General features: G+C 41.5%; 10 protein-coding genes across 10 annotated transcripts; 6 read left to right on the plus strand and 4 right to left on the minus strand.

Annotated features, from left to right (window-relative positions):
* Positions 1-253: 253 nt before the first annotated feature.
* On the minus strand, positions 254-1,036 carry LOC131783090 (histone H2B, gonadal-like). The gene has a single exon (XM_059099841.2). It carries the CDS (start codon positions 1,001-1,003, stop codon positions 632-634), a length of 372 nt encoding a protein of 123 aa, XP_058955824.1. The 5' UTR covers positions 1,004-1,036; the 3' UTR covers positions 254-631.
* Positions 1,037-1,307: 271 nt separating this feature from the next.
* LOC136277436 (histone H2A-like) lies at positions 1,308-1,824 on the plus strand. Its single transcript, XM_066159542.1, has one exon. The coding sequence runs from the start codon at positions 1,308-1,310 to the stop codon at positions 1,686-1,688; it is 381 nt and encodes a 126-aa protein (XP_066015639.1). The 3' UTR covers positions 1,689-1,824.
* A 605-nt stretch (positions 1,825-2,429) lies between these two features.
* LOC131783130 (histone H4) lies at positions 2,430-2,741 on the minus strand. Its single transcript, XM_059099874.2, has one exon. The coding sequence runs from the start codon at positions 2,739-2,741 to the stop codon at positions 2,430-2,432; it is 312 nt and encodes a 103-aa protein (XP_058955857.1).
* A 496-nt stretch (positions 2,742-3,237) lies between these two features.
* Positions 3,238-3,648, plus strand: LOC131783122 (histone H3). The gene has a single exon (XM_059099863.2). The coding sequence runs from the start codon at positions 3,238-3,240 to the stop codon at positions 3,646-3,648; it is 411 nt and encodes a 136-aa protein (XP_058955846.1).
* A 1,641-nt stretch (positions 3,649-5,289) lies between these two features.
* On the plus strand, positions 5,290-5,847 carry LOC131783079 (histone H1-delta-like). The gene has a single exon (XM_059099831.2). The coding sequence runs from the start codon at positions 5,290-5,292 to the stop codon at positions 5,845-5,847; it is 558 nt and encodes a 185-aa protein (XP_058955814.2).
* Positions 5,848-6,466: 619 nt separating this feature from the next.
* LOC131783102 (histone H2B, gonadal) lies at positions 6,467-7,134 on the minus strand. The gene has a single exon (XM_059099848.2). It carries the CDS (start codon positions 7,130-7,132, stop codon positions 6,761-6,763), a length of 372 nt encoding a protein of 123 aa, XP_058955831.1. The 5' UTR covers positions 7,133-7,134; the 3' UTR covers positions 6,467-6,760.
* A 294-nt stretch (positions 7,135-7,428) lies between these two features.
* LOC136277437 (histone H2A-like) lies at positions 7,429-8,003 on the plus strand. The gene has a single exon (XM_066159543.1). It carries the CDS (start codon positions 7,429-7,431, stop codon positions 7,807-7,809), a length of 381 nt encoding a protein of 126 aa, XP_066015640.1. The 3' UTR covers positions 7,810-8,003.
* Positions 8,004-8,778: 775 nt separating this feature from the next.
* LOC131783113 (histone H4) lies at positions 8,779-9,090 on the minus strand. Its single transcript, XM_059099857.2, has one exon. The coding sequence runs from the start codon at positions 9,088-9,090 to the stop codon at positions 8,779-8,781; it is 312 nt and encodes a 103-aa protein (XP_058955840.1).
* A 457-nt stretch (positions 9,091-9,547) lies between these two features.
* Positions 9,548-10,070, plus strand: LOC136277438 (histone H3). Its single transcript, XM_066159544.1, has one exon. It carries the CDS (start codon positions 9,576-9,578, stop codon positions 9,984-9,986), a length of 411 nt encoding a protein of 136 aa, XP_066015641.1. The 5' UTR covers positions 9,548-9,575; the 3' UTR covers positions 9,987-10,070.
* Positions 10,071-11,527: 1,457 nt separating this feature from the next.
* Positions 11,528-12,408, plus strand: LOC131783267 (histone H1-gamma, late-like). The gene has a single exon (XM_059099996.2). It carries the CDS (start codon positions 11,551-11,553, stop codon positions 12,112-12,114), a length of 564 nt encoding a protein of 187 aa, XP_058955979.1. The 5' UTR covers positions 11,528-11,550; the 3' UTR covers positions 12,115-12,408.
* The last annotated feature ends 417 nt before the right edge of the window (positions 12,409-12,825 follow it).

Here is a 12,825-nt window from a genome sequence, read left to right on the forward strand (position 1 = left end):
ACCTCTCATTTGTATGACACACACGCTCTCTTTTATTAGTCACGCAAGAAAGAAGTTCCTTTCTGCGTAGAAATCATTGGCAGTTTACTCATAAAAGGGAAAGTTTTAAATTGAAAACAGGCCCTTCCTGACAGCACGCAGGGGTCTCTACAGTCAACACATAGGTACTGGTGTAGCTTTGAGGTTTTGCGTGCTCATTGAGCTTCAACGGAAACCGAAAAAAAACAGCATAGCTTGCGCGGAATTTAGAAGACTCCGAAAAAAGGCGTTACTTAATTTGACACGCAGAAAATAAAGTTATCGGGAAACTTAGGGTTTTTTTTAATGTCGATACAAATCATTTTGGGATATATGAAGACTATGAAGTTAATTGTGGGCACAACAATCGTGCTATAGAGAAGTATGGCCGATATAAATCGATCGAGCGCAAATTTGATTGTTAGCATCATGCTGAAACAAATTTGCGCTCGATCGATATGATATTTCGCGCAAGGGCGAAAGGCGCCAACAGATGAAGAGATAGAAGCAATAAACCGAACACAGTTGGAAACTGCGTTGATCATTGACTTTAGTATCATGTGGTGGCTCCTAAAAGAGCCGTTTGTTTTGGCGGAAAACCCACAAAGTGAGTTTACTTGCTGCTGGTGTACTTGGTTACGGCCTTAGTTCCTTCACTCACGGCGTGTTTAGCCAGTTCACCGGGCAAAAGCAGCCTGATAGCAGTCTGGATCTCGCGAGAGCTGATGGTCGACTTTTTGTTGTAGTGGGCAAGGCGAGAAGATTCCGTGGCGATGCGCTCGAAGATGTCGTTGACGAACGAGTTCATGATGCCCATGGCTTTGCTGGAGATACCAGTGTCAGGGTGAACTTGCTTCAACACCTTGTAGATGTAGATAGCATAGCTTTCCCTTCTCTTTCCTCTCCTCTTCTTCTTTCCATCAGCAATGGCTTTAGCCTTTCCGGCTTTTTTCTCGCCTTTCTTTCCTGCAACTTTGGCTGGCATCTTGGTAAATCACAAAGATGAATAAAATTACAGCGCAACTCGTCTTATATTTATAACAGAATTGTAAGAGGATCTATTACCATACGGATCGAAATTCTCGATAAATGATTGGCTAATTTCTATGCTGACCCTGGGGTCAATTAGTATTGTCATTCTTTCTATGCCGGTATTAAGAAATTTTAAAAACCACAACATGCTTAAAATTGATTGGTGCTTTTCGATCCATCTTGCATAACAAACGAACAATAAATGACAGGATTATGTGTAATCCCATCATTTTCAGTTAAATCATATCATAGTTAACATGTCTGGTCGCGGTAAAGGTAAAGCTAAGGGCACCAAGTCCAAGAGCCGCTCATCACGAGCAGGGCTTCAATTCCCTGTAGGTCGAATCCACCGTCTTCTCCGCAAAGGCAATTACGCTGAGCGAGTTGGTGCCGGTGCTCCAGTGTACTTGGCTGCTGTGCTTGAATATTTGAGCGCTGAGATTCTTGAGTTGGCGGGCAACGCTGCTCGTGACAACAAGAAGACAAGAATCATTCCCCGTCACCTTCAGCTGGCTGTGCGCAATGACGAAGAGTTGAACAAACTGCTGGCTGGTGTCACCATTGCACAAGGAGGTGTTCTTCCGAACATCCAGGCTGTGCTTCTGCCCAAGAAGACCGAGAAAAAACCTAAGGCTTAAATCAACTTCAACCTTAAAAAACGGCTCTTTTAGGAGCCACCACATAATACAAAAGTCTTGACCAACGAGACAAGTCGCTAACCTATTCAACAACAACAAAATCAAATATAATATCACTTCGATACTTTTCCGCGCTAGTTTCCACCAACGGGCTGATATTTTTAGAGCCCTTGAATTTGGATGAGGGAAAAATCAAGTTTATTACTGGGTTCGTTTAAATGTACGCTTAAAAGATCAGAGAAATTTTGCATATAAATAAATAAAAAGGAAATCATGGTTGGGAATTTCATTGCCTCGAACGATTTCGGCTCCCGCACCTCAATCATTAGCGGGCCCAAAAGTTGCGCCATTTTCAGTGTTACAAAATATACAATAAACAATTTTTGGAAGCTTAAAAGATCGACTGATTTTATATGATTTTCTCTTTAGAAGGAAAGAAGAAGCGCAACCTTTACAAAATATTTGTCTCTCTGAGTGATTTTTTTTTGAAATTTTTCAGCCGTGACCCGCGAGTATTTGAAAAAAGTAACGCACTTCCAAGAGGAGAATCGATCTATGGCTCTAACAAAAGCCAAATAGGGATGGTACAAAGAAGTATTGGAGCATGTTCCAAATTATCAAAGAGCGAGATATATATGCGATTTAATCCGCGTCATACATGTAAACACTTAATTGATCATGACTTTCTTTATATTTGGTGGCTCCTAAAGGAGCCGTTTGTTTTGTTTCAGGAGGTTATGTCTAACCGCCAAAGCCGTACAAAGTGCGGCCTTGTCTCTTCAGAGCGTACACCACATCCATGGCTGTCACAGTCTTTCTCTTGGCGTGCTCGGTGTATGTCACAGCATCACGGATCACGTTCTCAAGGAAAACTTTAAGAACACCACGGGTCTCCTCGTAGATCAGACCAGAGATTCGCTTGACACCGCCTCGGCGAGCAAGACGACGGATGGCTGGCTTGGTGATACCTTGGATGTTATCACGAAGGATTTTTCGGTGACGCTTGGCGCCTCCTTTTCCGAGACCTTTACCTCCTTTGCCACGACCAGACATGTTGATTATTACTCGTGTGTTTGAGTTATGGCAATTGGACGAACGTTATTAGTTTTTATACAGAAAGATAAGACCTCTTAGAAAACAGAATGAAAGTAAGGGTTGCCATTGGCTGAGTCAAATATCTAGGTATAATTATCACTGTAATATTAACATGTATTAACATAAATCAGACGGTATTCCCGCGCGCGTATGTCATCAATAAAAAAATATCCCTCCATCCAAATGTAACTTGTGAACTTCGCTGAGAATTGGTTTTCTCTCCAGTTATGCTATATGTTAAATTTTAAGTGACGATAATACTTAGCTTATTCCTAAACGACCTTTCATGTTACTTTGGATCAAAATAACATTGGAGATCCGTGAAATTATTCACAGCTTTCGTATCTAACCAATCAAATCTCTTTACTTTGAGCCAATCACAAGTAAGCCCGCCAGGTATAAATCAATCCCCAGATCCAATTCTCATAAAATCGGATATCTGGAGTCGTTGAAAATGGCACGTACGAAACAAACTGCACGAAAATCGACCGGTGGAAAAGCTCCACGAAAACAACTCGCTACTAAGGCAGCTCGTAAGAGCGCTCCTGCTACTGGTGGAGTCAAGAAACCTCATCGTTACAGGCCTGGTACAGTCGCTCTTCGTGAGATCCGTCGTTACCAGAAATCCACCGAGCTGTTGATCCGCAAGCTGCCCTTCCAGCGTCTTGTGCGAGAAATCGCTCAAGATTTCAAGACAGATCTGCGTTTCCAAAGCTCGGCTGTGATGGCCCTTCAAGAAGCTAGCGAAGCTTACCTTGTTGGTCTGTTTGAAGATACCAACTTGTGCGCCATCCACGCCAAGCGTGTCACGATTATGCCCAAGGACATTCAGTTGGCACGCCGAATCCGCGGAGAACGAGCATAAATGGACTTCCCTTCGAATTACAAACGGCTCCTATAGGAGCCACCACATAAATAAAAGCAGTAACCAAACTATGAGCCCCCCAACAACCAACTTTAAAGCCCTAAATATGAAATGAGAAATTTAACTGGCTGAAACTGTTATATCACGTTTGCTTGAAGCGCGCTAAGCGGCAAAATCTAGCCACAAAGTCATTACAGTTGTTAGACTTAAATCCGTGGGAAACACTAATTTTCATCTCCAAGATAATCAGAACATACAAATTCCACCATTTTGCATTTACATATATTCCTTCAATGAGCCACGCAATTTTCTTAATACCAACACTATGCAAATTATCAGCCCTTAGTGATAATTTTTGTCGTCTTTTGAATAGGCCTTCCATATGAAAACTTCACTCATATTCATGAATAATCCATTTGCAATATAAACCACATTTACTTCATTAAACAGATAAAACACTCTTCTTATCAAGGTTGCGCACAAAGCGGCGAACGTTGAAGCTTTCGTTCCTCCTTATACTGTTGAATGGGTTTTTGTTGACGTTTATATTTATTAACGGTCTGCTTTGAATTTGCATCGAAAGGCTCATTTTTTCGCACACAGACCTAACTTATGACTCCCTCTTTCCGACCAAAACTATGTGATGAATGTAAACTTGAATTTTCCTCGATGGAGCGCTTGGTATGTTCGGAAGTCTAGACCCACTACCTTGCCTGGGTCATAAAAGTGACTCTCTATCGATCGACAACGGAATAGACTAGATCCTCACAAATAATATACTATTTCACATATTTCTGAACTTCACTGAAGAACGTGTAGAAACCTATCACAGCGTTTACCAAGAAAATTACATCGCTAACTAGTGAACAATGTCTGTTTTGTGAATAAACTTACATTTTGAGGATACAACTCTCAAACTTCACTCTACTCTTGGCATAAAATCTGCCCGGGAGTCGAGAGCGCGCAACTGATTCTTGCAAGACTGGCATATCAGAATAGCAACGCAAATCCGCCACAATAAACGCACAACCTTGTTTCATCACCATTACTTTTCAAACAATTGCTTCAATATTAGCCTTATCTTCGAGTCATTTTCTTCATTCGAGACATTCAGCATTGTACCTCTTGTCAAGGTTAAGTGTGAAATGGCAGACGTTGTAGTTTTGCTCTTTGTGTTCAAATTTAAAGGCTGCTCTGCTTTTGAATATGCATCCAAATGCTCATTTTTTCATACACATGCAAAATTTAGTACCTCTACTTTCCTAAAATATCTTGTGAAATGGTAAAGAGCGACTAAAACAGAACTTATTTTGTCATTTATCCAAAGTTCTCTTTGGAATCTCACTGCTATATGGACTTTTGACCCTAAAATGTCAATCTTATGTTAAGTAAATCAAACTTTACTTTACACCTACATTTTGTGAGATAACGTAGGTAAGCTCTTAATGATCAGGAAAGATCTAAAGTTATCGAATTGGCCCGTTATGAACCGAAATGTCAAGCAAACTAACACAGTTTGGACGCCGCCATTTTGTAACAACCCTGTTTCCTCAGTGGTCCGTTCGCGAGGAATAACATTACCTTGCGCGCTTCAAGGAATCATTACATGTGTTAGTTCCGAAGGTTCTAAAAATAATTAACATGTCCGAAGCAAATTCCTCCGCTAAAAAGAAGCCGACTGCGCCCAAAAAGCCAGCCGAGCATCCACCTTATGCTGACATGATCATAGCTGCTATCTTAGCGTTGAAAGAGCGAAACGGCTCTTCTCGCCAAGCCATCGAGAAGTACATCAAGGCCAACTACAAGGTTGGTGAGGTCGGTCCACACCTGAAGATGGCTTTAAAGAGGGGCGTCACGAGTGGAAAGTTTGTCCACACCAAGGGAGTTGGAGCTTCTGGTTCCTTCAAGGTGGCCAAGGAGGAAAAGAAGGAGAAGAAGCCGAAGAAGAAGCCAGCAGCAAAGAAGTCTGCTGCTAAACCAAAGAAGCCCGCCGCCAAGAAAGCAGCAAAGAAACCAGCGGCCAAGAAGACCGCAAAGAAACCAGCGGCCGTAAAGAAACCCGCAACTAAAAAGCCAGCAGTGAAAAAACCTGCAGCTAAAAAACCAGCAGCAAAGAAACCCGCGGCTAAAAAACCAGCAGCGAAGAAGCCCGCCAAGAAAGTAGCAAAGAAATCGCCGAAGAAGGCCGCCAAGAAATAAGGAGGACAGCAACTCCTAATTAAATCAAACGGCTCCTTTAGGAGCCACCACATTGAAAACAAAGTAATGACCAACTGAGTATTAAACCGTCTTCGATAATCGAGTTTAACTTTCCGATAATTATGGTTTTGGCCCTGACTAAAGTTTTGCTCTTTTAAAACTTCAACCTTGTCGAGTATCACTTATAGCTGGCGGTATTCGTGCTTCGCTTTCAAGCACAGAAGCCGCGGAAGGCTTGGGACGAGAAAAAACATTTTTCCTCACTCACTAAACCGCTTTTCCCGCTTAAAGCGCACTCAAGACCATTAGCTTCGCAGGCTATTTCGATTTCTCGATCGTTTAGATGGGGCGCTTGGTAGCAGAGAGCTTTTTAGATAACAGTTAAGGTATACTGTGTACTTAGCGAAAATGAAAAAAACGGCTAAAGTCTGACTCTTCCAATCAGGTTAGATCAGGCCACCTGTGTCCCGTAGCTCATTCAATCACCACTTGCATATATTTGCGTTACAATCCAGCCGTTTGAAGTAGGCAGCTAAAAAAGGCTTTAAACTCCGGAAATCTTTTGTACATCAATCACGTTTCTGGAATAAACCAGCGTTTTGTCAGACAATAAGTGATCGAGCAATTACCGTTGGTAAATTAAAAAAAAACTGTCTCTTTAAAGTGTTAATAATATTGAGTGTGACATTTTGTAAAATTAATCATGAACAATAGTCTACCCTTCCTTTCCCGGTTCATCTGTGACTCATATTTGCTGTACTTCTTCGTTTGTAAAATTTTGTTTCGTTCGGAACCATACTAAGGGAAACATTTTCATGTTTAAAAGCTCGTATTGCGTTAATGATTGACTTTCGTAACATTTGGTGGCTCCTAAAAGAGCCGTTTGTTTTGGCGGAAAACCCACTAGGTGAGTTTACTTGCTGCTGGTGTACTTGGTCACAGCCTTAGTGCCTTCACTCACGGCGTGTTTAGCCAGTTCACCGGGCAAAAGCAGCCTGATGGCGGTCTGGATCTCGCGAGAGCTGATGGTCGACTTCTTGTTGTAATGGGCAAGGCGGGAAGCTTCGGTGGCGATGCGCTCGAAGATGTCGTTAACGAACGAGTTCATGATGCCCATGGCTTTGCTGGAGATACCAGTGTCAGGGTGAACTTGCTTCAACACCTTGTAGATGTAGATAGCATAGCTTTCCCTTCTCTTTCCTCTCCTCTTCTTCTTTCCATCAGCAATGGCTTTAGCCTTTCCGGCTTTTTTCTCGCCTTTCTTTCCTGCAACTTTAGCTGGCATCTTAGTAAATCACAAAGATGAATAGATGAGCAGCGCAACTCGTCTTGTATTTATAACAGAAACGTAAGAGGATCTATTATCATACGGATCGAAATTCTCGATAAATGATTGGCTCATTGCTTTGCTAACATTGGGGTCAATTAGCAAAGCATTCTTTCTTTATTTAGGGATTAAGCTCATTGAAAACTAACAACCGATTGGTGCTTTTCGATCCTACCTGCATGATAAACGAACTATAAATACAAGAGTTGGAGGTCAAAGATACTATTGATCCGTTAAATCTTGTATGTAACATCATGTCTGGTCGCGGTAAAGGTAAAGCTAAGGGCACCAAGTCCAAGAGCCGCTCATCACGAGCAGGGCTACAATTCCCTGTGGGTCGAATCCACCGTCTTCTCCGCAAAGGCAATTATGCTGAGCGAGTTGGCGCCGGTGCTCCAGTGTACTTGGCTGCGGTGCTTGAATATTTGAGCGCTGAGATCCTCGAGTTGGCGGGCAACGCTGCTCGTGACAACAAGAAGACAAGAATCATTCCTCGTCACCTTCAGCTGGCTGTGCGTAATGACGAAGAGTTAAACAAACTGCTGGCCGGTGTCACTATTGCCCAGGGAGGCGTTCTTCCTAACATTCAGGCTGTGCTTCTACCCAAGAAGACCGAGAAGAAACCCAAGGCTTAAATCGGCTATAATTCACTAAAACGGCTCCTTTAGGAGCCACCAAGTACGACAAAAGTCTTGACCAATGAGCGAAATAACACATAAGTACCAACTAAATATTAACCTATTTTAATAAGCAATAATAAGACTCTCCAGCGTAGTGCAAAAAATTCATTTTTCTGAGATGTTCCCAAGATCTGAATTTGTGATTTTTCCTTCAAGCTACACCATTGTTATCAGTTTGATTTGCCCCTCTGGGTAAGCTCACGATATCAGTGAACGTTGCCGTAATTTGCGCCAAAACTCGATCTAAGATAACTCAATTCCCATAGACAATTCAATTCTCGTTGACCTCCTATATGCGAACACCTTTTTTTCTATGCTATATTGCTCCTGAGATCTGTGCGCTAATAAGGCGCAGAGTTAAAACCGAAGTATGTGAAGATTATTTGATCGCATGAAGAATTAAATCCTTTTTTTTCATGAAAGTTATTTCATCAGCGTGAAATACAGTGTTTAGTCAGCTTTTATTTTTCAATAAGATAAAATGGGATCAACGCTTCGTGCGTGAAGGCATCTTTCTGTACGGTCGTCATGGGCAATTGATCACTCTAGAAATTGCGCCAAAACCCGATATGCAAATTTTTCCCAATGATAAGACGCTAACACTCACCAAACAACATTTAACCCTCTTTTAAAAATAACTTTTCTTCATATTCTTCAAGAGTGCAATTGAAGTTCGCAGTAAATACTATCCAATACGTTTATGCGCAGCTTCGTGGCAAACTATTGAGTTGTGCGCGAGCGTGAAGAGGTGGAGAGAGTGTGACAGCCGAAAAGGTTGTGTAGCTTACTATCGCCAAGAGTAAGATGACCTAAGATGTTACTTTCAAGAGGCGGGAATTAACTATTTAAGTTTTATTGGTCAAGACTTTTATAAGATTTGGTGGCTCCTAAAGGAGCCGTTTGTTTTGTTTCAGAAGGGTCTGTCTAACCACCGAATCCGTACAGAGTGCGGCCTTGTCTCTTCAGAGCGTACACCACATCCATGGCTGTCACAGTCTTTCTCTTGGCGTGCTCGGTGTATGTCACAGCATCACGGATCACGTTCTCAAGGAAAACTTTAAGAACACCACGGGTCTCCTCGTAGATCAGGCCAGAGATTCGCTTTACACCGCCTCGGCGAGCAAGACGACGGATGGCTGGCTTAGTGATACCTTGGATGTTATCACGAAGGATTTTTCGGTGACGCTTGGCGCCTCCTTTTCCGAGACCTTTACCTCCTTTACCGCGACCAGACATGTCAGTGGATTCAACTATAACTGAAAAATGTTACTGCTGTAAACCATGGGCTTTATATACACAGACGGATGACCTCGTAGAAAACAAGACATCCATGAGTATTCTCATTGGTTAAGAGCTTGTAAATAGATACAGTTTTATTACCATACATTACAATAAATCCACACTAGAAGCACATGACTTACTTTATAGAAAACAGAAATGTTCTTTTCCACTGGTAATTCCAAAATCGAATCTCAAGTAACAAATGTTCCAAAACATTTTGTCATTTGTAAGTCTTATGTCAGGATAGTATGAATAAAGCTGGAAAAAAATACATCATCATCATTTGGATCCAAATGCGACCACAGATCTGTGAAATTATTCAGGGTTGCTGGATTTAGCCAATCAAACATCTTAATTTTGAACCAATCAGAAAGAAGCCCGCCTGTTATAAATATATTACTCTTCAAACTTCGGTTATCTTTCTCGAAACCGTTGGAAACATGGCTCGTACCAAGCAAACTGCACGAAAATCAACTGGTGGAAAAGCTCCACGTAAACAGCTCGCCACTAAGGCAGCTCGTAAGAGCGCTCCTGCTACTGGTGGAGTCAAGAAACCTCATCGTTACAGGCCTGGTACGGTCGCTCTTCGTGAGATCCGTCGTTACCAGAAATCCACCGAGCTGTTGATCCGCAAGCTGCCCTTCCAGCGTCTTGTGCGAGAAATCGCTCAAGATTTCAAGACAGATCTACGTTTCCAAAGCTCGGCTGTGATGGCCCTTCAAGAAGCTAGCGAGGCTTACCTTGTTGGTCTGTTTGAAGACACCAACTTGTGCGCCATCCACGCCAAGCGTGTCACGATCATGCCTAAGGACATTCAGTTGGCCCGCCGAATCCGCGGAGAACGAGCTTAAGTGAAGAACCTCCACAAAACAAAACAAACGGCTCCTATAGGAGCCACCACATGAATAAAAGCAATGACCAATAAAGTTGATAAAATATAGGCAACAACTGATATCGAAGGGTCTGATATGCTTTGCTCGTAAATTTGGATATAGGATGCTTATGAGCGTCACCTCTGAAATTCCAAAATTATAATGAAAGTTTCATCTTGTTCACTATGATAAATAATAGCTTTAAAGTTTTCCTCAGACTTCTCTTCCATCAACAGGTGATACTTGCCAAGAATTAAAGGCTTACAAAGGTCGAGAGAAGTTCATAACACAAGCTTCCTGTTTCAAATCTCTAAAGCGTAAGAAAGAAAAACAGGCACACTTTTAACAGTATTCAGGGTGCGCTATTTATCTCTTGAACCGTAACAATATAAATGCGAAAAGAAATATAGCATTCGCGATAAATCTTTCTCTCGGCTCTTACTCCCTTGTGGCAAAATTGACTCACGTACGTAGGAAGATTTTGCGCGCATTTTGCCTTGAATAACGAACGAGTAGAATTTTCAACCTTGTGGCTTTTAATTATCCAATGTTTTTTCTCTGTTGTAAGATCGTAAATTTTAAAGTTATAGCTGAGTCGATCGATGGGCATATTAAAGTTTACTTAGGTTTTTCGTATTCAGAGGCCATGTGTTGTGGGATTGTGTTTGGCTTCGAATTAGTCGTAACTTCTTGAAATCTTTCTGTGGTCGCTTCAGTTCCCAACTTATTTCTTTTAATTTCTCAAACTTTCTAAAATAACATATTTTCACTGTTTTAGTTCAGGGCTTAACAGCGAATAAATCACTGAGACGCGAACACAATAAGAGAGAGCGGCATGATGGCCGATTGATAAACTTAAATAGTGAAGTTATTTCAGACGAACAGATCGGTCCTGGCACGCCAATTCTCCAAAATTCATAGCATTTTACAAGAAATCCTTCATTAAGCTTCCTCAATGAATCAAATAAACCCAAAATTTCCCTGTTTACATTTCATTTTGAATAGTTGGTTGGATATGAAAATCTTTCACGCGGAAAACAGAGGCAAAGAGAAGACTGATCTGTCTTTGTCTTTGTTGTTCATATATAAATGCCATTTATCCATGGGAAATTGTAGATCAGTGCGATTTAAGGGTAAAAATTGATTGTAAGGGAGTTCTTCTTTCTTAAAATGATCTATTTTATGGAAAACAACGCTCAATACGGATGTTATTTGACTCTATTAACGAAATGTTTTAAAAAATCTTCGTGTTGTTGTACTTTTTTCGCTGAAAATAACATACTTAGCGGGTCTTTAATGAAATATGTTTAACACGAACTTCTTAAATGGATATAAAAGTTATCTTTTTAAGACCGTGATTACAATAATAACTATAAAATACCATCCCATGGACCAAAACGTGAAGTGAACTAGCACAAAATTACACGACGCCATGTTGTTCGCATTTGTTTTCTCGGCGGTCCGCATTTAGCGCATATAGATCGCGGCGAACCTCTATCGGTCATCGATTTACTAGTATTACTGAGACACTCGATTCGAAACCATGTCCGAGGCAAAGACGAAGAAGCCGGCCGAGAAAAAGCCTGCCGAACATCCACCTTATATAGATATGATCAAAGCTGCGATCTTAGCGTTGAAAGAACGAAACGGTTCATCGCGCCAAGCCATCGAGAAGTATATCAAGGCTAACTACAAGGTTGGTGAGATCGGTCCACACCTGAAGATGGCTTTGAAGAGGGGTGCTGCTAGTGGAAAGCTTCTTCACACTAAGGGAGTCGGTGCTTCTGGTTCTTTCAAGCTACCAAAGGAAGAGAAGAAGCCGAAGAAAAAGCCAGCTGCAAAGAAGAAGCCTGCTGCCAAACCAAAGAAGCCCGCCGCTAAGAAAGCAGCAAAGAAACCAGCGGCGAAGAAGGTTGCAAAGAAACCCGCGGCCAAAAAGGCAGCGGCGAAGAAACCTGCAGCTAAAAAGCCAGCAGCGAAGAAACCAACCGCTAAAAAACCAGCTGCTAAAAAGCCCGCAGCAAAGAAGCCTGCAGCAAAGAAGCCCGCAGCTAAAAAGCCCGCCAAAAAGGCAGTGAAATCTCCAAAGAAGTCCGCCAAGAAGTAGAAACCGGAAGACATCAACTCTTCACCAAAAACGGCTCTTTTAGGAGCCACCACATTCGCAAAAAGTCCTATCCAACTGAGAAACACAGTGTCATCTATGCTCGTTTTCTTGCTCAAGCTTTTTGGTCAAATGATTTTCCGTTAATAAACTACTCGTTCGGCCGAACTATGTACCGGTATCCGGTCATTCCGCCCGAACTTCGAAGTCATTGCGCCTGATGTATATATCGTCTTATCTATGAGTTGTGTAGAGTTCTTGAAAATGGTATCATAAAATAAAACTAGTGTTTTATGAGTTTTTGTTACGAAATACAATATGAGTGGTGTAATATTTTTCTGAGTTGTTTACTGACATCACAACTGACTTTTTGCCTCAAATATTTGGCCTCGATGCGTCTATTACATAAAAAAAAATGATTTCGCTTTTGATCGCAGAAGTTCCGAAGAAGTTAAATATCCCAGTGATTGAATAAGCTGTTGTTTTGATAACACGGTCAACAAATATCTACAAACATTAAAAGAAATTAAAAATGCAATAACAGTTCAATCTCTGTAATTTGATGCACTGTTTGTTCGTCGGGCGGAACGACCGCAATTCTATGTACCGACACACTAATAGAATTAGGGTAAAAATTTTTGAGCTTTTGAAACTGCTAATCAGCTTGAATAGTATCATTAGGGTCAGATAAATTAAGATCAAAGTTGTTAATAA

This window comes from Pocillopora verrucosa, chromosome 12, assembly GCF_036669915.1.
Source record: "Pocillopora verrucosa isolate sample1 chromosome 12, ASM3666991v2, whole genome shotgun sequence".
Classification (NCBI taxonomy): Eukaryota; Metazoa; Cnidaria; class Anthozoa; order Scleractinia; family Pocilloporidae; genus Pocillopora; species Pocillopora verrucosa.